Raw genomic sequence first — 26593 nt, forward strand, 5'->3', positions numbered from 1 at the left:
TCACCCATCTCCCTCCTCCAGAGACTCACACAGGTGTCGCTGTCCTTTCCAGAAGACAGTCACAGAACAAGATGGAGAGGTTAGAGTTATCGAGATGGGAGCAGCCCAGATTGGTATTAGCATGCAGGTTGTAGAGTCAGCTGTTTTACATGCAGTGTGAGTGGACTCACAAGCACAACCAAAGCTAGGGAGGTGGAGGGTCATCGGGAAGCGGTGCCTATGACCAGCTCTTTGTACAGCAGCAGTGCTGGAGCTGGAAGAAGATGAAGGAGATGCAAACTCTCAGCTGATTCCCAGTAGCTGGAGGATGGATGCAGGAGTCTGTGGTCCTGGGTTGGAGGGACTGGCACTCTGGAGATCTGTCCTGACTTCCTTCATTGGCAGTCACTCCTCGCCAGGGCTGGAATTCTATTAGGCCATTTCAGTTTCCACACTTCAAAGCAGAAAGAAACATGAAAGCAGCCCTGTTAGTAACTGTAACAGAGAAATGTTGGGTACCATAGTTCTCCTTCCAATTCCTCCATTCTGAAGCTTTGTCCTCTTTACCCAAAACCTCCTCCCTTCCTTCCCACCCTGTGGTCCACATGCTATGCTATCTGCTTCTGGCTCAGCATTGCGGGTATTTACATGAACAGGAAGACATCTTAATTTCTGTGCTTTCTATGTGGGTTCAACTTGTCAATTATAAATGATATTGAAACAACACTGTGAAAATACAAGGGAGGAATCCTTCTGGGTGACCAAACCACCTGCACTCCACGTAGGTCTCCACTGTCCTCTCTTTTCTGTGAAGCCCCTGACACAAGGATCCAGGACTCACCATGGTGTGGACAGGCAGCAGCAGCAGCAGCAGCACAGTGCTCTCAGTGCCTGGGAAATTCTCTTCCTCACCAGTTTCCAGCCCGGAATGGCCTGGATCCAGATGTTGTGGGTGCCACCTGGGACTGGTCACTGGGGATGCCTTGCTCCGTGGATGGTTCCTCTGTGAAGCCCATGTTCATAAACCCCGTGAATGTTCCATCCAGAGTTGATTCTGGGTAGCAGAGATCGCCAGGCAGACTGTCAACAGAATTCCTGTTGACTGCAGTGTTCTCTGGAGCAGAGTTGATGACATCAGCCACAAAAGCATCTTTTTCTGTGACTGTGTTAACCGAACACGGCATCACCTCCAGGCTGCAGGATCTCTTGAGCATGGTACAGCTTCTGCACCTCCTGACACTTTCTCCCAAACCCTCTTTGTGAAAGTGACTCTTCCCAGCAGGAAGAGCTGGTTCACTAGCTCTCCTCTTCAAGGAAGCTGGGAGGCTAAGGGGAGCTGCATGGGTCACATTTAACCAGGTCTTATTTTGCATATGGCTATCTCCACAGCTCAGATTGTATTTGATGATATTCATGGTGGATGTTAAATTATTTGGCTCCCCGTGCTTTAGGGAAGAAACAATCTCTTCACAGGTATAGCCGATAGTACACATAGTCTCCACGACCCTGGGAAGGAGTTCCTTAGTGGCAGGTGGTACATGCTCTTGAATGGGGCCCAGCCATGGTCGTTCCACAAGCTGGCATATTGTTATTCTGTACCAAGTGGGGACCATGAGTAATATCGCGATTATAATATGGCAGGGTTTTGATAAATGGTAAGGAATGGGACACATTGTGGTGGTGATGAGCCTGTGCATAGCTTCCAGGGTGGTTTCTACGTATGGAAAATGCCCTGTGACCAGGGTGTATAAGACGACGCCCAGGCTCCACATGTCACCTGCCAGTCCATCGTAAGGTTTCCTTGCCAAGATCTCTGGGGCCCAATAGAGCAAGGAGCCACAGATCTCCTCCAACATCTGCCCCTCTGTGACTTCAATTGCCATACCAAAGTCACAAAGCTTTGCATTTCCTGCTGCATCGACTAGGATGTTTTCTAATTTAATGTCTCGATGTGCGATGCGTCTCTGGTGGAGGAAGTGCACTGCTGATACAACCTGCCGGAAAATCGCTCTAGCCTCCTCCTCCTTTAGACAGCCCAGCGCCCTGAGGCAGCTCTCCAGATCTTCTCCTGCCACGTACTCCATGATCAGGTACGTGGTTGTCAGCGTGTCGATCATGTGGAAAAATCGAACAATGTTCCTGTGTTCTACAGACTGAAGGATGCTCACTTCAGTGCTGATGTCAGCCACACTGTTGGTGTTTTTCTCGAGGACCTTGACAGCCACTCGTGTTTGAGTGGGCAGGTGGCAGGCCAGCTTCACCTCCCCGAACGCACCACAACCTAGGGATAGTAAGATCTTGAAATCCTCTTCAAGAGTGTCCTCTTCCATGTTGCTGGCCATGGTGTGCTCAATTTCAACCACTTTATTTCGTGGGAAATTTCAGAGTCACACAATGCTAAAAAAAAAAAAATGCAGTTTTAGGCATGAAGTTTATAACTTTCAGTTCTCTGTCATGAAATCTAGACATCCCCAATGACCTAACGTTGCTCTTCAAGAATATAAACACACTAGAGGAACCCAAATCCACAGCAGTTGATGACGAGTCAGGAAAGTTCAGAGTAGGAATCAGTGAAGTGGGCATGCAAAGGAAACCCTGAGATCCCTGGCGGAAGCAGCGAGTTCTTTTCATAGATGTATCACAAGGCAATCTCCTCAGGGGAGAGCAGATACAGATTACATTATAGAAAACTCAATGTTGTAACTGACAGAACTACAGCCCAGATGGTCTTTCGGAGATGTTACAGTTTTATACTCCAGGATATTAGAAAATAGAAAAGGAATTCCTAGACATGTGTGAATGTTGAATGAAGATAAAATAAAAACACATGAGTCATAAACAACAAATCTGAACTGGTAACAGAAACAGCTCCAGATAAGGCAGAGCCAAAAGCTCATGGATTCCCTGAATTATTCAAAACTTTGCAGAAGAATAAAGACCGGGGTCATAGAATATACTTCAAGAAAGAGAAAGCAAAGGAAGACATGGAACTCACCCCGTGCCAGTGTTACCCTGATCTTACCACCAAATACGCTCAATGAACAGAGCAAGTGGAGGCTCCTTTCCTTGATGAACATAGATGTGGACTCTTTAGTGAGAGTCCTCGATACTGCACATCCATCTCAGCAACACACTAAAAGGTCAGAATGGCCTCACCCAGGAGCTGAAGTAACATTTGTAACAAACTAATTGACCAACAGCACAGCATAGACGGAAAACTCTGGGATCCACACTCAGCACAGGGACTAGTGAACAGTTGGGTTGTAAGGAAAGAGCTAACACTAGATAGAGTTTTCCCTGAAACAAAGCTGGTTCACAAACAGAAAAGGATCTCTTTTGTCTCTTCTGGGTCATGAGGAAAGTAGGGGCTGTGCTTTTGTAAAGTCATAATATACGTCATAAAGATGTGGTGGGGGCACTGAAGTAGTGCAGGGAGATAGGAACAGAGTACAGTAGAGTCATGCAGATCATGCACCTGCTTACTTGTGATGTACATACATTATATTTGTAATATATATAATATTATGTTTAGTATAATGTAATAAATACATTATATAACTGATTATTATAAGTATATAATATGGTTTAATAAATTCTTATAATAAACTACCACAATTATACATTATACTATCATAATTAGCATGTATTATAATATACACAATTTTATAGTATTATAACATATATAATACACATAATTATTTACTCTTATAAATAAGAAAATGTGTTTTATATGAGAAAAAAGAAACCAAAGGGAAATATAGACTGAATTTTAAAAAATAAAAATTGGGTAATATACCACTTGAACAAATACAAAAACTTCAGTATATTCTTAGTGTACCTTGCTATGCCACAATCAGTTGCTATCCCTAGGGAGCCTGCTCTTTTCGTAAGGGAAACAGAGGAACAGTGAATCAGGTGGAGAGAGGAGGTGGGGGGCAACTGGGAGGAGTGGAGGGAGAGGAAGATGCAGTCAGAAGGCACTATAGGAAAGAAGAATAAATAAAAAGCAGAAGGGAACAGCATGAATATAAATATGAAACAGCAGACCTAAAGCCCAGGATGTAAATCAACAAACAGGAAATCATCTTCTACAATCTCAACAACAGCAATGGTCTGCATGTTGCTCTGTAGTCCAGAAAACCGAGGGAAAATATACTTTCAAACTCTTTCCATAAAGGAAGTACTACCCTGATTCTCAAACCATATAAGACATTTTATTTTTTTAAGATTTATTTTATTTATGTATACTTTGTTTGCATGTACATCTGCACCCAGAAGACAGCTTCAGACAGTTGTGAGCTGCCATGTGGTTGCTGGGAAATGAACTCAGGACCTTTGGAAGAGCAGTGAGTGCTCCTAACCGCTGAGCCATCTCTCCAGCCCCCATATAAGACATTTTAGAAAGATCCCAGTATCAGGCAATATGCTTGACTGACACACTGGATGAGCGTAATAGATAGCTCACATCAGTTCAACACCATATTAATAAGACCGTACTTCAGGGTCAAGATGTCTCTAACCAGGAACACTAAGGGTTAGTCCACAGGTACAAATTGTCAAAGAGCATAGCACACTAAGTCCTGTCAATGGAATGAAATGCCTCCTTCAGGACAAAGCTTGGAACTAGAGAAAGTTACTGCAAACGTGCCAGTTCCACAGACACAAGGGTCACAATTTGTTTCTCACAGAACATGAGCAGGCAGGAGGAGAGCCTTTGTATAATGGGAAGTACTTGTCAAACTCAATGGGTGGGGAAGTGAAATATAGCAGATAAACATGATTAAAATAGAGCACAGACAGATATCAAAATCATTATCAAATTCCTCATCCTATACAGTTAATGTATAAATTTATTAAAAAATGTATAAAAAATTATAAATTTATAAAAAAAATCAGAAGAACGCAGACAAAAATGACCTAAAAAAAGAAGTTGATAAAAGGAAAATAAGTTGAAAGGAAGAAAAGGGACTTATAGAAAAAAATTAAAATCCAAACCAATAATGTAAATATATAAATAAATGCCAAATACCAAAAGCCCAAACTGAAAATTGGGAGACAAACTCACTATGTCCAGTTACAACAGGTTGGGGAAAAGACCAAGTATAGGAGAAACAATGGAGAGTCCAACTGCTCTCCCACCAACCAACTGATTCTCTGAACTACAGACAAAACCAGTACAGGAAGTGCCTTTTATTGGCTAATATCAAGAACTCCTTGTGATGTCACATGCAATGGACCAATCAAAGCTCAGTTTAAAAAAACACAGTTGTTTTTTGAAAAAATATTTCAGTTTACATTCTTGCCCTGAAGGACAAATGCCCTTAGCAGAGAGGGTGGTATCCAGCCCCAACCCACCCGTTACTTTCCCAGGAGTCAAGATAGAGTCATTGCTGTCACAGTCACACATTGACCATATCTCTCCCACCCACCCCTGAATATTATAAATGAGTCCTTCAAGTAGCCTAAATTCCAGATCCCATCCTATGCTGTGTAGCTTAGGTCTCATATTAACCAAGCCTGCTTCCTGGTACTACAGAAACCCCATTTCCCACAGAAACCTTGAAATTCATGGAGACATATATTATCAGGGTGGGAATAAAACTTCAGACACACACTGAGTGTCAATCATTACTAACGACCTTTAGTCTCAAGGGAAGATCTGTCCTAGCAACTCTTTCCTTCTATAATCTCTGGCCATTCCCTCTCTGCCTACTAAAAAAAAAATACATCTAAGAGGGAGGAAAATGATAAATTAAAGAAAATATAAAAGTCTAGGAAATAAAACTAGACAAAACACTATGAAATTATTGAGTATCAAGAAGGACTTTATAGTGACTAAGACAAATAGCAGATGGATTCTAAAAATCTCAACATCTAATAGCAATGTTCTCCAAATATTTCAGTAGCCTATCAACATGACGGAAGGAATATTTTCAAATTTGTTCGTAAACGATGCATTGCCCTTATTCTCAAAGCAATTAAATAAAACTTAAAAAGAGCCCAGTATCAGACAATGTCCTTGATGAGAGATAATCCTTAATAAGAGGTAGCTCACACCAAATTCAACACCACATTAAGGAGACCGCACTTTATGTTCAAGATGCCTCCACCAGGAACATGAGGATTCATCCACACACACAAACTGGCTCAAGGTATAGCCTACATACAACATTGTAGGTAAGTCCTATAATCAGACATCCAAGAAATGAAATGCCTTTTCAGGAAAAACTTGAAACTATTCCAGTTCCACAAACACAAGGGGTCATGAAGAAGCAGGGGGAACAACCTTTCTCCATTTGGAAGTTCTTGTCACACTCAAAGGGTGGGTAAGGGAAATAGAGCATGTAAATATGATCAAAATGCAATACAGGCAGATACGGGAAGTCATGATCAAATCCCTCACAGTGTACAGTTAATACGTATCACTAAATATGTAAATCGCACAAGAACAAAGGCAAAAATGACCAAAAAAAAGTTTATAAAAGGAAAATGGGGTGAAATGAGGAAAAAGAACTTAATGGCAAAAATCAAAACCCAAACCAATGAATAAATAGATACCAAATGACAAAAGCCCAGACTGAAACCTGGGAAATAAACTCACTCTATCGGGATCCTCCAGGTTTTGAAAAGTCCAAATCTAAGAGAAACAACTGAATCCAACTGCTCACCCCCGCAGCACCCAACTGCTTCTCTGAAGGAGAGGGACAAATCCCAGTCCTAGGTGGCACCCTGTTATTGGCTGATACCTACCACCTCACATGGAATCCATGTGATGTCACATGCAGCAGCCCAATCAAGGCTTAGTAAAATCCATAGTGATTTTTGAATGTTTTTCTCTTACATTCTTGTCTCCAGCCACTATACTAGTAATTTTTCTCACAGCTGTGGTCTAGTAGTTGGGAGAGTTCTACTTACAAGAGGTAGGGTTTATTTAACCTCAGATTTATAGACAATTAAGTCAACGTAATGGGAGCACTAATGGCATGGACATGAACAGGGAAGTACAGTTAGTTCTGTGGCGTTGTCATCTCAATGTCCTCCTGACATGTCCCTGTCCTCTCCAAGGAGCATCAGTGCAATCTTAAGCGTGTTTCTCTGGTCAGACTGTGTCAACTTACATTTCAGGTACCATGATCGATACAGTCAATCGGTGGTTCCTTCTCTCTGCCAGCCCTCTCTCATTTAACTTGAAAAAGCATGGGATGGGATACATGACCTTAAACTGACCATGTTTAAGACTGTCATGTCCTCCTTCAGTGAGCACCTTCCAGGACTGACACACACATCTGAAAATGTGAATGCTCCCTGAATCAAATCCCTATAGTTTCTATGTTCCAGGAAGACACTGCTCATGCTCTTCTTACCTGCTACAGTTAGTAAAATTTCTCCATCTATGTCTCATCTCTGCTTACTTTGGCTCTGAAGTCACCATCATGAGAGCCCTTGGTGTTCCAGCATAGTGTCATCAGTGTTTTTGATTTTGGCCATTCTTACAGGTGTAAGATGGAATCTCAGGGTTCTTTTGATTTGCATTTCTTTGATGACTAAGGATATTGAACATTTCCTTAAAGTGTGTTTTAGCCATTTTAGATTCCTCTGTTGAGAGTTCTCTGTTTAGGTCTGTACTCCATTTTTTTTTATTGAATTAGTTTTTCTTTTGGCGACCAATTTCTTGAGTTCTTTGTATATTTTGGAGATCAGACCTCTGTCTGATGTGGGGTTAGTGAAGATCTTTTCCTATTATGTGGGCTGTCGTTTTGTCTTATTGACCATGTCCTTTGCTTTACAGAAGCTTTTCGGTTTCAGGAGATTCCATTTATTAATTGTTTCTCTCAGTGTCTGTGCTGCTGGAGTTATATTTAGGAAGTGGTTCCCTGTGTCAATGCGTTCAAGCATACTTCCCACTTTCTCTTCTATGTGAGGTTCAGTGTGGCTGGCTTTGAGGTTTTTGACCCATTTGGATGAGTTTTGTGCATGGTGATAGATATGAGTCTATTTTCATTCTTCTACATGTTGATATCCAGTTATGCCAGCACCACGTGTTAAATATGCTTTGTTTTTTCCATTTGATATTTTTTGCATCCTTATCAAATATCAGGTGTTTGAAGATGTGTGGATTGATATCCAGGTCTTCTATTCGGTTCCATTGGTCCTCCTATCTGTTCTTATGCCAATCCCAGGCTGTTTTCAGTACTGTAGCTCTGTAGCAGAGTTTGAAGTCAGGGACTGTGATGCCTCCAGAAGCTCTTTTATTGTACAGGATTGTTTTGGCTATCCTGGGTTTTTCTTTTCTGTATGAATACCGTTCTTTCGAGGTCTGTGAAGAATTTTGCTGGGATTTTGCTGGGCATTGCGTTGAAGGTTGGGAGACTTTTGATGACTGTTTCTATTTCTTCAGCAGTTATAGGTCTGTTTAATTTGCTTATCTGGTCTTGATTTAATTTTGGTAAGTGATATTTATCCAGAAAGTTGTCCATTTCAAGTGTTCCAATTTTGTGGAGTACAGGTTTTCAAAAAATGACCTGATGATTCTCTGTATTTCCTCCATGTCTGTTGTTATGTCCCTCTTTTCATTTCTGATTTTGTTAATTTGGATATCCTCTCTCTGCCTTTTGGTTAGTTTGGATAAAGGCTTATCTGTATTGCTGATTTTCTGAAAGAACCAACTCTTTGTTTCATTGATTCTTTGTATTGTTTCCTTTGTTTCTATTTTGTTGATTTCAGCTCTCACTTGATTATTTCCTGCTATCTAGTTCTCTTAGGTGAGTTTGTTTCTTTTTGTTCTAAGGTTTTCAAATGTTGTGTTAATTCACTAGTGTGGGATTTTTCCAGCTTTTTTATGTAGGCATTTAGTGCTATGAACTTTCCTCTTAACACTGCTTTCACTGTGTCTCATAATTATGGGTATGTTGTGTGGTCATTTTCATTGATTTTTAGGAAGTCTTTAATTTCTCCCTCTATTTCTTCCTTGACCCACTGATGATTCAGATGAGCATTGTTTAATTTCCACGTGTTTATGGGTTTTCTGGAATTAGTATTGCTGTTGACTTCTAGTTTTATACCATGGTGATCTGATAAGGTACATTGGGTTATTTCTTTTTTTTTTTTTTTGTATTTGTTGAAGTTTGTTTTGTTAACGAGTATGTGGTCACTTATTTAGAAGGTTCCATGAGGTGCTGAGAAGAAGGTTTTCTGTTTTCTTTTGTGTTTGGATGGAATATTCTATAGTGGCTGTTAAGTCCATTTGAGTCCTAACATCTGTAAGTTCTCTTATTTCTTATTCATTTTTTGTCTGACTGACCTGTCCAGAGGTGAGAGTGGAGTGTTGAAATCTCCCACTATTAGTGTGTGGGGTTTAATGTATGATTTAAACTTTAGAAGTGTTTCTTTTCCATATGAGGGTGCCCTTGCATTTAGGGCATAGATGTTCAATATTGATATTTCCTCTTGATAGATTTTTTTCCTGTGACTAATATGAAATGACCTTCTTTGTCTCTTTTGACTTAGGTCCATCTGATTGGTATATTTTTTTCCAACCATTTACTCTGAGAAGATGACTGTCTTTGAGGTTGAGATGTGTTTCTTGTATGCAGAAGAAGGATGGATTCTGTTTTCGTATCCAATCTGTTAGCCTGTGCCTTTTTATAGGTGAGTTGAGACCATTTACATTAAGGGATATTAATGACCAGTGATTGCTATCTCCTGTTGATTTAGTTTTCCTTGTTGGTGATGTTAATTTGTACGGTTTTCCCTTCTTTGGGATTTGCTGCTATGAGACCATCAATTGTCTTGTGTTTTTGTTGGTGTAGCCAAATTCCTTGGGTTGGAGTTTTCCTTCTAGTATTTTGTATAGGGCTGTGTTTGTGGCTAGGTATTGGTGAAGTCTAGATTTGTCATGGAATATCTTGTTTTGTCCTTCTATGGGGATTGACAGTTTTGCTGGGTATAGTAGTCTGGGCTGGCATCCAGTCGCTTAATGTCTGCATAACTCTTGACCACAACCTTCTTTGTCTCCAAGGAGAAATCAGGTCTACCTCTATATGTTACTTGGCCTTTATCCTTTGCAGCTCTTAATATTCTTTCTTTACTCTGTATGTCTAGTGTCTTATTATGTGGCGAGAGGACTTTTTATTTGGTTCCAGTGTATTTGGTGTTCTGTAAGCTTCTTGTATCTTCATAGGCATATCTTTCCTTAAGTTAGGAAAGTTTTCTTCTATGATTTTGTTAAATACATTTTCTGTGCTTTTGAGTTGAACAACTTCTCCTTCTTCTATATCTATTATTCTTAGATTTGGCCTTTTCATGTTGTCCCATATTTCCTGAATATTTTGGGTTAAGTTCTTGTTAGATTTAATGTTTTCTTTAACTGATGGGTTTATTTCCTCTATAGTATCTTCAATGCCTTAGATTTTCTCTTCCACCTCTTGCATTCTGCTGTTCATGCTTGCTTTTGTGGTTCCGGATAATTTCTCATAATTTTTGTGGTTCTCATAATTTTTGTTTCTATAATTCCTTCAGTTGTGGTTTACGTTTTCTTTATTATCTCTATTTCAGTTTTCAAGTCTTGAATAGTTTCTTTCATATGTTTGATTTCTTTTTCTTGGTTTTAAGTGATTTGCTGATGTCTTCCAATTTTTTGTCTTTTCCTCCATTTCTTTAAGGGAATTTCTCATTTCCTCTTTTAGAGTTTCAAACATTCTCTTGCAGTTATTTTTTAGATCATTTTCTTCTGCTTCATCCATATTTGGTTGTTCAGGTCTTGCTGTTGTAGGATCATTAGGTTTTACTGGGGTTGTGTTGCTCTTTGTGATGTTGCATGTGTTCTTACCTTTTCTACTCATCTTTTTTTCTAATAGGTGTGGTTGGGGCTGTCTGAAATTCTGTTGAATAATCTTCTAGGTACCAATTAATCCAAAGCTCAGATGGTTGTTCCCCATGGTACAGTCAGTGTCACAGTTCTTATTACCCCGTTGGTTACTCCGTGTTCCTGGAGATAGCTCAGCACTTATGTGCTTTGCTGTGCACCCTTGGAATTTGCTGTCTCGGGCCAACTTTGACCTAGGTTGCTGGCTTTGCCCTGTTTCTGTAAATCCTGGTCTGGATCACCTCCTGCAGAAGTCCCTAGGTTGGATTTGGACCTGGAAAGGTTTCTGGTTCCAGTCTACTGCCTCAGATGTCCCAGGCTCTGGTGCAACCAGACCCGCAGAGGACCTGCTTACTCCCTCAGAGGTCTCAGACTTAATGCTCGGACCTCAGAGGTTCCAGGTTCCTGCCTATCCCCTTTGATGTCCCAGACCAATACCTGGACCCACAGAGGTCCTGGCCCAGGCCGACTCCCTCTGAGGTCCCAGACTCACGCCTGGCCCCACCCAGATCTCTGGTTCCTGCCTTTTTCCTCAGAAGTCCCAGGTTCACTCACGCCCAGACTGGCAGAGGTCCTGGCTCAGGCTAACTCCTGGCAGGTCTTAGACTCAGCCCAGACCTACCAGGGCCTGCTTAGGTCTACTCCCTTGAAGGTCCAAGATTCATGTCCGGACCCTCAGCAGTCTCTGGCTCACTCACTCAGCCTTTACTCCCCTGTACCTGTTCCGGTGGAGATAGGTGACTCTGAATCTGGTTGCTGGCTCAATTCTGATCAGCCAGTGTCCCAGGACTGGGTTGGCTCCTGGGACTGGATTTGCTCCTGGCTTCCTCTCCCAGTGGAGCTTGTTTCCTCAGGCCCTATCTGTTCTAGGTCGTTGCTTGACTTCTAATCCCAGCCCTTGAGAGGAGGATCTGTATGAGTTTCAGCCTTTCAGCCTGGTTTACACACCAAGTTCCTGACCAGCAAGAGCTACTAAGTGACATACTGCCTCAATAATAATATTAGCAATAATAAATAATAAACCTTTATAAGAAAAATTAGAAGGGCTGGAAATATGTCTAAATAGATAAATGCATTTTCAGAACAAGTCAGATGACCTGAGTTTGATCTTTGTAACCCCAAAAGTTCTCTGACCTCCAGATGTAGTGTGGCATGTATGTGACTGAATGCTATCCACATGCACACATACATATGTACACAATATGTACGTACATACATACATACATACATACATACATACATACAAAGCAGTTAATAGCTGAAATGTAGCTCAGTTGGTAGGAGTGCTTACCCAGTCTTGGGTCTGACTATGGTGGCACAAACCTCTGAACTTGACAGGAAGATGCTGGAGGGTGAGATGGATCAGGGCTAGCCACAGACAACAAATTCAAGGCCAACCTGGGTTACAAGAGACCCTGTCTAAAAATATCATCAACAACAGAAAGAATTGGGCTTAGTTTGAGATGCCTGTGACATGGCAGAGACAAGACAGGAAGGGAGCTAGGACAGAGAACCCAGTTCTGGACAGGGGAAGTCTTGTAGCTTGGAACATTTTCCCATCAGGTTTGAATGAGTCAGAAAATCCTTTTGTTGTTGTTTTGTCTGTGTGTGAGGGTTTTTTTGTTTTTTTTTTTTTTTTAGACAGGGCTCTGTAGACCAGGCTGGCCTTGAACACACAAGAGATCCACCTGCCTCTGCCTCCTGAGTGATTAAAGGTGTGTGCCCCCATCACTGCACAACCAACCATTCTCTTTTATTATCTTTTGAATCTTAATGCGTATCATCCCCCACTGCATGGAACCAGAAGCTCAAGCTTTCCAGGTTCATAGTTGGGAAGACAAACTGGGTCCCATATGACAGACGCCCTTACCCAAGATTAATTAGGAATTCAGTTGAGCCGTCTTACTGCCCTGAGACGTGTAATATGCCCTGCTCAGTAGCACCTGTCTCAGGCTGCAGCCAAAGTACGAGTTTGAGCTGGCCCCTTACACAGTCTGTTTTTTCTCTAAGACTTCTCTCTGGACCTTTGACCTGTCATTTTTTCCTGGATCATTTAAAAAGTAACACAAATAATGACTTGTCTCATGTAGGACATAAATCCTTTGAGCTCTGGACAGGAGAGATAGTGCATCTGTTAAAGAGGACCCGGGATTGATTCCCAGCATTGTTGTGTTCCTCAAAGATAAAAACATTCTATCCTGCAGGGGACATAAGTTGGGAGCGTAGCACCTAACCCCTTGCATCCATCCCAACCCCCAGGCCTAGGAGTTGTATTGGTCTGGACTCCAAATCCCAGCATGCCAGGCCCTGACCCCTCCCACGGGGTATTTAAGTGAGCTCCCAGAGGAGAAACTAGTGGTCTAGTTTTAAACTAGAGGTTAAGAGCACTCCCCAGTAATCACGTGGTGGCTCACTACTTTCTGTAATGAGATCTGGTGCCCTATTCTGGTGTGCAGGTATACATGCAGATAGAACACTGTATACATAATAACTAAATCAAAAAAAAAAGTTTGCCACAAATGGCTGCTTTTGAAGGGTAACATGGGATAGGGTAAGAAACAGGGACTTTATCTCCTGACCTTTGAAAAAATTTGTCAAAATTTAGCTATTACATATAAGTTTGTAGGCATGCCAATCTTTCCTTTTTCCTCTTGACCCTAATTAGTCTTGCTAATTAGCTAAAAGGTTAAAACAGCTTTTCAGTTTCTATTGTGCTGAGATCCATGAAACTTTTTAATTCTGATATAGAACCTCACCAATTTGTTGCAAAACTAAAAATTACTTTCAGCTTTTGATCTTTGTCTCTACCCTCTGAGGACTGGGATTGCAGGCCCATGAGCACTAGGGTGCTGGCTGGGGACTGATTAGCTCATACTAGGCAATCAGTCTACCAGCTTCATCTCCAGTCCTGACCTGGTGTTCGCTAAGACTAAGATGAGCCTTAAAGAAGTGAAACAAGCCAAGGTGTCTGTCTCACACAGTTTATTTAACAATAGGTAATAAGAAATCAAATTTAACAGTCTATACAGTGATCCAAAGTTTATATTTATAAGTAATCAACTTTAATTGCATGATTTACAACAGTTGAGGGTTTTGCTTTCTATTTTCAAGTTTTAGAGAAAATGTATGTGTGGGGGCAGAGTAAGGAAGAAAGCAAGCGAAGAAACCTCGGACATTTCCCTGTTAAAATCACCCCACTGGAGTCGTTTCTTACCCTCTTTTTAAATTTTTTCCTTTGTTAGATGTAAAAATAACAAAAAAAATCTCTCAAGAAACAGAACCACAATATTATAATACATCAATTTGGCAGCTGCTCCTGTATATTTTGAAAAAGTCATTTTATTTTTAACATGAACAAATTATCTTAATGCTTGAAGTTTTACATTCCAACTTAGAGAATAGAAAATCTTCTGGAGCATGCAAGTTGATTTGGGGGGGGGGGGAAGAGGAGGCTTTTTTAAAAAAATTAAAGATTAAACATCTTTGCACCCAGAGAAAAAATTGGTATTTTAATATATATATTAAATAACATTACCCTTTTTTATCTTCTGGTTTTAAAAATGTTCTTTTTTATCAGGAATGTACAAATGTCTTTATTCAAAAATACAAAATAAATTATCTGTAGGCATGGACAATGACAGCAGTAAACCATTATGTATTGTCAATGGGAACCAGTAACTGATGGTTATAGTGACCAGCAGCCTTCTCTTCATTCTCTTCAGGGGCTTCTCTGAAGGTATCAGTGAGGAACCTGCCCTGAGCTTCCTGTCACAGTTCATTGGTAAGGGCAAAGCGCTATTCTAGGAATTTGCCACCTCCCATTCCCCCTCCCATTCCCCCCATCGCGCCNTTTAAGTAACATTAACCCCTTTTGTCCTCTGGTTTTAGAAATGTTCTTTTTTTTTTTAAATTCTTCCATAAAGTGAGGAAAATAGGGAAAAATGTCAACCATCTGCACCAGTAAATAATAACTATTAATATTACATATTTTCATTAATTTAAAAAAAATAATAAAACCTATTGGAGGTGCAAGGCAGGAGCATATGGTTGGCTTCAGGCCTCAGTCGCCTCCCAGTGCACACTTGAACCACACACACAAGGGGAGAAAAACGGCTGGATTGACCAGCCATAACAAAAATATATTCTTTGTAATCTATCATCCCTCAGGCTCATCTGGCATGTTTGCTTAAACCACACACGGCTACTGCACAGTTTTTACATGTTCCAAGGAAAATTGTCTTTTAGGCTAAGAAAGATTCAAAAAAATTGTTTTCAGTACAAAAAGTCTTGTTAAGAGAAAATAATTTTTTTGCTCCCAAAATACTACAAGGTGTCTCTAGTGTATGTCTAGTGTACTCTGTGAGAGGTTTGAATTCAAGTCTGCATTATCGGTGCTCAGTCCCAGGTCCGTGGCGCTTGCACCGTGGAGGTTTGCCATGCCTGGATTGGTAGCGAGCTGTGAAAGCATTGAATTCTGGTCTGGGCTGGCAAAATGCCCTTGTTCCATGGGGTTGGCAGCCTGGGCAGCTACCAGGCCAGGATGTGGGGAACTGGTCTGTGGAGAAACATGGTGTGGAGAGGGCTGAGGCTGCATCCTCGGAGATGGGCTGGAATGGGGGGGCTGAGACTGTGGTCGCGGAGAAGGGACAGGCTGGGGAGAACGCACTTGATTGGAGAGAGAATTAGGGATCTGCTGACCTTGCAGGTGTGGGGACTGTGCCTGATTTGGGAGCATATGCTGCTGTGGACTCATTGGGTTGGGCTGAGCAGGAGATCCCATCTGTTGCTGAAGAAGTCTCTGCTGATACGCCTGCAGACTGGCTCCTGCCTCTGCTCCCAAAGCCTGGGGAAGCTGGCCCATCTGTCCCATATTCCCTTGCTGCATCTGTTGCATGTGATGCTGCATCCGCTGCTGCTGTTGCTGCTGTTGCTGTTGGGGTGGGTAGCCAATTCCTTGGGACTGCTGGAACTGGTTGTGGTTGGCCATTCCAGGGCCAATTCCGGGCCCTGCTCCCTGCTGTTGCATCATCTGACGTCTTAAGATGTCTCGGAACTGTGAAGGCATGGTGTTGTGATTCATGTTCATTTGCTGAGCTTGAGGACTCATTCCTCCCATGGGTGGCTGGAGCTGCTGCTGAGGCTGCTGCTGGGGCAAGCCAGCTCTCTGGACACCTACCTGCATAGGATTCATACCCTGCAAGGCTGGGTTGGAGTGAACACCTTGCTGACCAGGCATGGTAGGTGGTTGCAGTCCTGGCTGTCCCTGAGGCATGCCAGGCTGTCCAGGGAGAGGTTGTGAATTAGAGTTGGCATACTTGGCAGCCCGCTGCTTGATAAATGCAGCCAACAGTTGGGGGCTGGAGTGAAGGATACTAAGCACCTGTTGCTGCTGTAAGGGAGAACTGGGAGACCTGAGAGTCCGCAAAAGGTTTTGTAAGGCTTGTTGAGACACAGTGCCTGGTTTGAGAGGGCTCACACCTACTTGCCCCAATCCTGGCTGTTGAGGCATGTTCAACGGCTGACCATGCTGGGCCACTGACATCATTGCAGGCCTCTGCATCCCTGAAGGCATCTGCTGTGGCTGAGAAATTCCTCCTTGGGCCCAAGGTGACTGCTGTTGCATTCCTGTGGGACCCATTCCTGGATCCAAATGCCCACCAGGACCTCTGGCCATAGGAGGCGGGTTCATACCCATAGGAGTCATGGGCGTCATCTGGGGCATCTGGTGCTGGATCGGCCTTTGGAAAATTTGTACATGAGCCATCTGTCGTTGTGTCTCTGCTGCCCTCTGAATCTGCATTGCCATTTCTACTGCAGCAGGTGGAGGTCCTGGAAGGGGGGGTTGGGCAGTCTGAGGTGGGGTTGGTGGGGTCACCTGGCCTGCTGCCTTACCCTGGGACACAGGGCCAGTAGTTTGAGTCCTGGGCAAGTAGGGTGGCATGTTGTTGGGAGGCGTGGGCTGAGGTTGAGAAGTAGGTTGGGGCTGGGGTGTCTGTGGGGTGGCTGGCTGTTGGCCAGTAGGGGTGGTTGGAGTAGCAGGAGTTGGGGACGGCAGACCCTGCTGCTGCCCCGCCACACCAGTCCGTTGCATGCTGGCCATCCTCCTGCGGAGCATCTGAGCCTGCTGGAGCCGGTGCTGCAGCTGTTGCTGCCGGAGCTTTTGCTTGATGTTGAGGCAGAATGGCACCGGACATTTGTTCTCCTGGCAGTGCTTGGCATGGTAGCAGCAGAGGGCAATAAGCTGTTTGCAGATGGGGCATCCACCATTGGTTTTCCGTTTGCAGCCTTTGGTGTGCTGCACGACCCTCTTCATTTTCTGGCAGGAAGGCAGAGAACAGTTGGCATTGCGGCACTGGCACGCATGTACCAGAGACTGTATGCAGCGTTGGATGCTCAGGCGGCGAGAATCTCCTGGGCTCTGTGTGGCAGCTGCTTGCTGGTTGTTGCTCTCATCATCCAAGCCAAGACCTAGTTTCTCCATTTTGTGGTCATGGTTTTTAGTGTTATAACAGGTGATACACAGGTCATAATCCTGGAAGGGAAAACAAGATGAAGGTCAACTCTGCAAGACTGAAATAATTCGAAATCATTATATATATTTTGCTTGAGCTAGAAAAGCTCCTTTTATAAAAAGATAAAATCACTGGGCGGTGGCGGCACACGCCTTTAATCCCAACACTTGGGAGGCAGTTCTCTGTGAGTTCGAGGCCAGCCTGGTCTACAAGAGCTAGTTGTTCCAGGACAGGCTCCAAAGTTACAGAGAAATTCTGTCTCAGAAAACCAAAAAAGGTAAAAACCATTCTCTTCAGCTCTGTCACTTCCCACAAGAGCACTTTTTTTTTTGTTTTAACCACGTCTATATCATAACTCAGACAATGGGGACCAATGTGTCCTGTCCTGTCCTGTCCTTCCCACAAAATAGCACCTACCTCACACACAGTGCAATGCCAGCGAGTCTCCACATGGTGCTTGCACTCGTTGCAGGTGTAGACAAATCGATCTTGACTCTGTGTATGGAGCTCCACCAGCATGCACATGGTAGACCACTGGGCTCTTCGGAGTGAAGAGAATTCCAGGTGTTTATCCCTTGCTAGAGTGAGGAATGCATCTCTACCATCCATCAAGTCACAAGGGATGAGAGGGTCAGGATCAACAATGGGAGGCAGAGAGTTGGGTGCAGGACAAGCGATGAGGCGGATTACAAAGAAGACCTGCCAAGAGACAAGCTCATTGTGACTCTGGAACTACAATACCACTGCAGCAAAAAGGCACCAGACAGGGCCATAACAGAAGAGTGGGTTCAGGGGTTAAATGACAGTCATACTTGCCCTATCCCTGTTCACTGAGACTTGAGTATAATAAAGAACCTAAAACTCAAGCCAGATGGTGAAGGCGCATACCTTTACTCCCAGCACTCAGGAGGCAGAGGCAGGTGGATCTGAGTTTAGAGGTCAGCTTGGTCTACAAAGAGTTACAGGATAGCCTGGACTGTTATACGGAGAAACCGTATCTCAAAATACAAACAAAAACCAAACCAAAAAAACCCTTAAAGCTAATATTCTGTTACTTCATTTCAGTATTATCTTCAAAGTAGGAACAGTCTAGGGCTGGGTGTGGTTGACACAGACAGACCTTTAATCCCAGCACTCTGAAGTCAGAATCAGGTGCTTTCTGTGAGTTTGACACATATCTGGTCTACAAAATTAGAACAAAATTAAAGGCTAGGCTCACAACCAAAAATAACAAAACAAAACAAACAACAGACTAGCTCAAGGACAGCACACATACAGTGAATAGTATACCTTAAGATGGGGTCTGTGGTTTAACCTGAATCTAACTACAGAAAAGCATCAACTCAAATATTTTTTTAAAAGATTTCTTTATTTTTATTATGTATACAACATTCTGCCTCCATGTATGCCCGCACGCCAGAGGAGGGCGCCAGATCTCAGTACCGATGGTTGTGAACCACCATGTGGTTGCTGGGAATTGAACTCAGGACCTCTGGAAGAGCAGCCAGTGCTCTTAGCCTCTGAGCCATCTCTCCAGCCCTCAACTCAAATATTAATGGAGATATTCTGCAAGACCCTGCCCTGAACTAACCAACAAAAACGCCCATGGCATGAAAAAAGGCCGAGACCACTGCAAAGACGTGGCAACTCAACACAATTAAAATCAGTTTGGACGTTTTTCTTAGAAGGTACTTGCTAAATAAAGTACAGAGAACAAATAAAAAGAAAATGGCACAGAAAGCCTACAAAGCTTTTTAAGTTACCAATTTAAAATATTTATGTGCATCAGTACTTTGCCTGAATGTATGTTGGATGAACCACTGGTGTGCCTTATATCCAGGGTCAGAAGATTAACGGCCATGCCTCACCCTGTCCTCTACTATAGGCTAGTTCTGGAGAGACTGAAAGTCTGTATAAGTTAGCATAAAGACCTACACTATACTACAACAGGCATTTTTGCTTCTGCTATCCTATTGCAAAGGCCAAGTCATGAACTTGTAATACACACCCATAGCCTGAGATTCTAGCTCCTAAGATTAGACAGTGTAAGTCAAATCAATTACCATTAGTTAGCTTTCTCAGATAGTACTTTACCCTCAAAATTGGTTCAGGCTATTAGTAGTATATTCTGATAGTGGCATCCATTAGAATGCAGTGGCATGGCTGAAGAGATGGCTATCACTCAAGCAGTTAAAACATTTTCTGTTTTACAACCAAAGTCTATACACATACTCTTTTCATCCCAGTAACCCCCCCTCTCAAGCCATTTCTGCCCTCCTCATTTTCAGTAACCTAGAGTTCTCATTACAGTGTCAGTTGGGGTGGGCACTCGCCTGCCACACACACACCTTTACCCTGAAGGCTGACTCTCACCTCTTTATGCTTTTCCATGGTGGCATACAGTTTCTGAGACAGGTCATTAGACACATTGGGCATACCAGGTTTCTTCTTATTGCCCCTACTCAGGCTGCTTTTGTTTTTGCTGGTTTTCTTGTTATTCTTCTTCTTAGCATTTTTGCTGTCTCCTTTTGTTACCTGTACGGCAGCACAAAGAACAAATGAAAATGTGAGGTTGCTAGGATGGATCTGGAAATAAGACTGAAGGTATAAGACTTTCCTTTCAAACAGGATATTACACTCTTAGCTAATACTTTTATTTCTCTAGAAGCTCATCGTCCACTCCTTTTTAATCGGGTTCTTTTTAACTCACAAGCTACTTGATGCTTAAATATTCTTTTATTTATTTAGCTGTATGAGTACTTATGTCACGTGTGTGTATAGGCACTTTCAGAGGCTCTTTGAAGCCAAAACTGGAGTTTAAGACAGTTATGAGCTTCCTGGGTTTGATGCAAGGAACAGAACAGAACAGAACTGGGATCCTCTGTAAGAGCAGCAAGTGCTCTTGAATAGAGTCACCTCTCCCAATTACCTCCTTCCTAGTAAAAACCCCAAGCTTCATTAAAGAAATGAAAACTTGTAAACGTTATCTAGAAAACTCCTATTTTGATGGCCAGTATTGACGCATGCCCTTAATCCCAGGACTTGGGAGGCAGAGGTGGGCAGTTCTGAGTTTAGTGAACCATGAAAGCCATGAAGCATGGAAGAGGGAATCAGCAAGCAGGCTTTGGTTTCCCCTTTCACCCGCAATCTATCAATGAATTGAACCAAAGGTTAAAACATTTTGGAGAGTGAGACAGTGGTGTCGTGGTCTTTTAATACTAGCACTTGGGGGGGGGGGGGGGTCAAAACCTGGTAGACTGAAAGAAATTAAAAAAAGAAACAGATTTGTGTCATGAAGTTCAGCTCAGTCTTAAACTGAACCTCCTGTCTCTATCTCCCAAATACTGAGATTACTGCCGTGCTTGGCTTAAGAGTCTTTTGTTTTGATTTTTTGATGCTAGAGATTAAACTTTATATAGGGCCCTTGCATGTATCTGTGTTTATGTGTGGAGGTAAGAGCAATATATGGGAGCCAGATCTCTGTTTCTGTTTCAACCATGTGGGTCCAAGGAGTGAACTCAGGGCTAAGTAGCTAAAGGCCTTTACTCAGAGCCATCTTACCTGTCCAAGCATTTTTTTGGACATGGTTTTGATACGTAGAACTCAGAAATATCTTTCTGTCTCTGCCTCTTGAATGTGAAAAAGTTGTGTATCACCACGCCAGTCAGCCCTGACTTAAGTTAAAACCCAGAACACTGTGTAAAAGTGATCAATAACTGAAGAAGGTACTAAGCCAGGTTCTACAAAACAGACAAGTTAAATGAGAATCTTATACTTTAAAAGGTTTCTTTAAAAAAAAAAAAAAAAAAAAGCAGGGAAAGGCTGTGTTGATACAATATCTCAGTGACAAAGAACCTGCTTAGTAGCAACATGGCAGCCTGGATGTGATCCTTAGCACTTCTAGAAAAATACAACAGAGAGGATATGCAGTCTACAAAGCTTATACCAGTCATAATTTGGCCAGTAAAAGTATTTTTGCTATATACTTTTTCAGGAGCTTCAGCGCCCAGGATACTACTAGTTAGAATTACAATGACCCTTTGTTCTAAGATAGGGTCAACTATTCAGCCAAGGTAGGCCTTGAACTATGTTGCCAAGGCTGACTTTGCATTCCCCGAGAGCTGAAAGTAAAATGTGTGCAGAAAACTAAGTTGAAAGTATAAACCCCTAGACAGGTAGTAGTAGCACATGCCTTTCATCACAACACTCTGGAGGCAGAGAAGTCTCTTGAGTTCAAGGCCAGCAAGGTTTACAAAGGACAGCCAGGGCTAATTGCTTACAGGGTCTTGAACACAAACAAAAACAGTGTAAACTCCTTTCTGTATTATCAGATTATCAAGGTAGACACTGCAGAGAGAAAAGGCCCTTACATCAGTACTCTCATTGCTGGTGTTCTCTTCCCTTTTTCTCTCTTCCTCTTCCTGTTCAAGTTCTTTAATGCTTTCTTCCAGAACATTGGGCCAGAAATCACCTTCAAAATAGGGTAACTCTTTTGCACTTGTTAATCGATCTTCAGTAGCTTGTTTTAAAATATCCTGTTTAAAACAAAAACAAAAAACCCAAGTAATTACAATCAGGAATTTCTAAGCTTTTTGTTTTTTCTTTCTTATAAATTATTCATTACATATATACAATGTTCTGTTTACACGTATGCTTGTACACTAGAAGAGGAAACCAGACCTCATTTTAGATGGCTGAGAGTCACCATGTGGTTGCTGGAAATTGAACTCAGGACCTCTGGAAGAACAGCTTTTATTGTACGACAAAAATGGCAAAGTTCTCTAGGGAACATGCCAGACAAACAATGAGAACGCATTTTAAATTATACCAATATACTTCCTTCTTTGAGACAGGGACTCACTATGTACCAGTGGCTGGCCTGGACCCCATTATGTAGAACAGACTGGCCTCAGAACTCACAGAGATCCACCTACTTCAGGCTCTTAAGTGCTAGGATTAAGGGCGTGCATCACCATGCTGAGTTCTTTGCTTTTTTCCCCCAGTTCTTTTAGAGACAAGGTGTCACTACATAGTCCAGGATGGCTGGAATTCCCTACATAGATGAGCCTGGCACATGCCTTTAATCCCAGCACTCGGGAGGCAGAGAAAGGCAGATCTCTGTGAGTTCGAGCCCAGCCTGGTCTATAAGAGTTGGTTTCATGACAGGCTCCAAAGTTACATAGAAATCCTATCTCAAAGAAAAAAAAAAAAGGAGATACACACACACACATACACACTTCAATGAAATAAAAATAAATTAATAAATTAGCATAATTATAGCAATCACATGTTATAAGTCAGAACAGAAGACTTGTCAGAGAGGACAGAAAATAGCAAGAATATTATTTCCAAGTTCAAACTGACCTTATAGTCGTGGACAATACGTTCTGATACAGCCTTGTCAAGCATCTTTTTGTACCATTCCTGTAGGCGCTTTGGCTTTGGGATCTTCTGATCAGGAGGGTGACAATGGAAGATATAGTCATCCCCTTCACTAGGTGGACATGCCCAAATATGCCCTGTTGTATATCTAAAAACATGAAGATATGGAATATAATGATAAATGATATCAAGAAGATATCATTTGTGCTAGAGAAAGTTATAAGTAGTCGAAGCCATAGGTGCATACCACTGCACACAAGCAGTGATACATTTTAAACCACAGGGTGAAACACAGACAGAAATGCTTATTTCCTCAAGAAGACCAAAGCCCAGATCCAAATTCTTAGGCCAGAAGTAGGTCTAACCTAAGCACTAACAGTTCTTGTACTACCTACTTGTTTTGAAAGGCCAAGGAGTGCTGTGAATTTCATTTAAAAAGGCCGACTTAGTTCTTGATCCTAAAATCTGTACTTTAAGATCAAAAGACAACTATATTGCAAAGGAATAGGAACCCATCATAACAGAAATTACATGCAAGATAAACTGCTAGGAGTAATCTCCTATGAGTAAGATGGTAGTCTCTAGGATTTATGTACCTTCAGATCTTAACTTATGAATGAACTTGAACTTCCAAGCTCCAAGCCTCCCTCCCATGTGCTGAAACTGTAAGTGCAAACCAACACATTCAACTTGTTTCCAGTCTTTACACCGAAGTACAAAAGGATCAAAGGAAATGTTCATTTTCATAAGTAATGAACAACTTTTCCCCCCACAATTTTATTTATGTACATTGGTGTGAGAGTGTCAGATCTCCTAGAACTGTTGTGAGTTACCACATGGGTGCTGAAAAATGAACCCAAGTCCTCTGGAAGAGCAGCCAATGCTCTTAAACTGTTGAGCCAGCTCTCAAGTCAATATCAATAACTTAATGCAAACTGTAAACACAATGGTTTAACTCAACAGAATGGAACTAAAGGATTAGTGAAGTAGGAAACAGGTAACATCAGATTCATATCAGAGATCTAACAAGTCATGGCTTCACTATATCACAACAAACATGAGAAAGCCAAATACATACTTACACATTTCCACGTTATTTTTAAAAGATAGTAATTATTATATGCTTACCCCAATTTCTTGACATATTCTAAATATCCAATTAGAATTTCATGATAGACTGCGGTCCTCAAGCATTTAGGACGGAAGAAATGAACGCTATCGAGGTAAGATATGTATACTCTCCTATATCAAAAACAGGGAGAGAAAAATCTCTATCACTTACTAAGTTATTATTTACATGGCTAAAAACATCTACTTCCTTTCCTGTGCTGACTTTTATAAATGATCATAGGAAAATTAGAGATTGTGGCTTTGTGGGGACCAGACTTGGCAATGGCATCCATGTAATTTTTACCTGGTACATGCTATACATATCAAGTTTCATTCAGTGTGCTTTTGTATTAGTTATAGTATGAACCCAATCTCCCTGCCATTCCCTGCCCAACAAAAAGAGAGGTTGGTCATAGTAAGTCAGTCCTACCTTTGGTTGGGTGGGGGGCAGTCAGAGCCATACTCTTGAACATGCATGCCAAAGAAACATAAATCAACACCATCGATTTCTTCAAAGGCAAAAAGGGCCTTAGTTCGGTATGGAAAAGATTCTGCCATCTCTCCACTATCTACAAACCTACACATATCAGATTGAAAGAAAACCACAAATTATTCAGGTAGAAATTATCAACAGTAACTGAGAATGCACAACTGTAGCTCTTCAAGAGAAGAAATGAAAATTATTAAACACCTTGCTTTCATGCCTGGTTTCACCTCTACAGTTTTGTCAGAAGCATGAACAACCCTAACAGTGACCTCTCCTGATTCAGGATGATTTTGTCGCCTTAGGAAGTCATTCACTCGATTCTCCAGAAAGGTACCAAGTCTGGTAGGCGGCAATCCTAGGAATATAAAAGTTAAAAGTTACCAAGGTATAGCCCTGGGCTCAATTCCAAGTATTAGAAAGAAAATTACCATGGTTTAAATTTTTACTGTCGATTTTGAGGTGCATGTACAAACCTGAAGCATTGATTTGTTTTTCTAGACAGGATTCATTTGTGTAGCCCTAACTGTCCTGGACTCACACTCAGATTATCTGCCTGCCTCTGCCTCAGGAGTGTGGGGTTAAAGGCGTGTATCACCACTACATAATACAGTAAGGTAACTCTGATATCCTATCCCTAGGCACACAGGCTTACATAACAAATTACCTCTACAGTGGCAAAGGAGGGAAAACGAATACTCCTGCGACAATAACTCTAGTCAATCATTTTACACTTGGCCCACATTGTGACATGTGCCAGGACAAGAATAAATACAGGGAAAGGGGGAGGGGGGATGATTATTAACCAAAGTCCCTTCTAAAGGGTTTTTGTACTTCGAGACAGGGTTTTTCTATGTAACAGCCCACCAGGGTATCCTAGAACTCGCTCTATAGACCAGGCTGGCCTCGAACTCAAAGGGATCTGCCTGCCTCTGTCTCCAGTGCTGGGATTAAAGGTGCTGGGCCACCACCGCCTCATTAAAAGGTTCACTTTTATACTTCATTATGCTATAATGTGATTTTGGCTTAAAAAAATATTTTTCTTTTTTGAAAGAGGGTCTCACTACTTAGCCAAGATTTGCCTCAAACTCAGAGATCCGCCTGCTTCTAGAATACAGGGATTAACAAGTATGTGCTGTAACACTTGGAACATTTAAAACTAATTCATTTTGACCGGTTTCAATTTCACTAGTATTTAGGCAGCTGGGATTAAAGGCATGAACCACCACCACTTGGCTATATAATTTTTTTTAAACCAGGGTTTACCTCAAATAATAATACTTGGGGGCTGGAGTTGTAGCAGGAGGGGGCTGTGTCCCACTACCCGGCTAGCTTACTCCAGAAATAACCACAAAGAAATTGTATTAATTTAATTACTGCCTGGCCTATGAGATCTAGCCTCTTTTTGGCCTACTCTCACATCCTGATCTAACCCATTTTTGTTAATCTGTCACCACGAGGTGGTGGCTTACTGGAAAAGATTTAGCATATTTGACTTGGCAACTTTATGGTGGCTCTCTGTTTGTCTTTTTTCTCCCAGCATTTAGTTTGATTTTCCCAACTATCTAAGTTCTGCCCTATCAAAAGGCAAAGGTAGTTTCTTTATTTAACCAGTAAAAATAACACTAATATAAAAGGACTTCCTACACCAGGCTGGAGATATGTCTCAGGAGCCTAGCATCCACACGGCAGCTAACAACTGTCTGTTAACTCCAGTTCCAGGGGATGTGACACCTGCACACCAAAGTACATAAAATAAAATTAAATAATTTAAAATAATACTTACTTTTAGCAGAAAACTTGTTTTCTTTCCTAGCACGTGCAGTTTTCTTTAAACAGCCATCACAGACAAACCTAAAATGTAAAGTCGAAAATTACTTATATAACATAAAATTCAAGTACCATGCAACAAAAATCTATCAGTAAGCTTAAAACAACAACAACAACAACAAAAGCAACACCACCAACGTGGCACAAAAAATTCCTATATATAACAGTTAATGTAACCAGTATACAAACTGGGTTTTTTCTAGAAAGCAGGCTTTGCGTTCTAGTGGACAGAAGAGTTTATCCCAACTGGGAACGGGAGACAGGAAGACCAGGAGCAGCTCCTGGCCAGCCTGGGCTACAATGAAACAATCTCAAAAAAACCACCACTAACAAAAAAAAAATATGTGTGGGTTACTTGGGGACACCAGAAAAAGCCTTTGGATTCCTTGGAACAAAAGTTACTTGTAGTTGTGAGTTGCTGACTTGGGGGCT

The 26593-nt window shown here is 41.9% G+C and overlaps 2 protein-coding genes across 2 annotated transcripts in view; both read right to left on the reverse strand.

Annotated features, from left to right (window-relative positions):
* Positions 1-887: 887 nt before the first annotated feature.
* Positions 888-2321, reverse strand: LOC126492105 (putative sperm motility kinase W). Its single transcript, XM_050128241.1, has one exon. It carries the CDS (start codon positions 2319-2321, stop codon positions 888-890), a length of 1434 nt encoding a protein of 477 aa, XP_049984198.1.
* A 12378-nt stretch (positions 2322-14699) lies between these two features.
* The window catches only part of LOC126492110 (histone acetyltransferase p300), a 43106-nt gene continuing 31212 nt past the window's right edge, over positions 14700-26593 (reverse strand). The window contains exons 21-29 of the mRNA XM_050128247.1: positions 26118-26185; positions 24539-24689; positions 24278-24424; positions 23866-23979; positions 22720-22885; positions 21726-21890; positions 19729-19890; positions 17773-18054; positions 14700-17375 (exon numbers count right to left, since the gene is read on the reverse strand). Of these exons, the coding sequence (XP_049984204.1) occupies positions 15180-17375; positions 17773-18054; positions 19729-19890; positions 21726-21890; positions 22720-22885; positions 23866-23979; positions 24278-24424; positions 24539-24689; positions 26118-26185 (3451 nt within the window). The 3' untranslated portion in view covers positions 14700-15179. The remainder of the gene's footprint in view (positions 17376-17772; positions 18055-19728; positions 19891-21725; positions 21891-22719; positions 22886-23865; positions 23980-24277; positions 24425-24538; positions 24690-26117; positions 26186-26593) is intronic.

This window comes from Alexandromys fortis, unplaced genomic scaffold (genome assembly GCF_014885135.2).
Source record: "Alexandromys fortis isolate MF-2015 unplaced genomic scaffold, M_Fortis_MF-2015_v1.1 scaffold_290, whole genome shotgun sequence".
Classification (NCBI taxonomy): domain Eukaryota; kingdom Metazoa; phylum Chordata; class Mammalia; order Rodentia; family Cricetidae; genus Alexandromys; species Alexandromys fortis.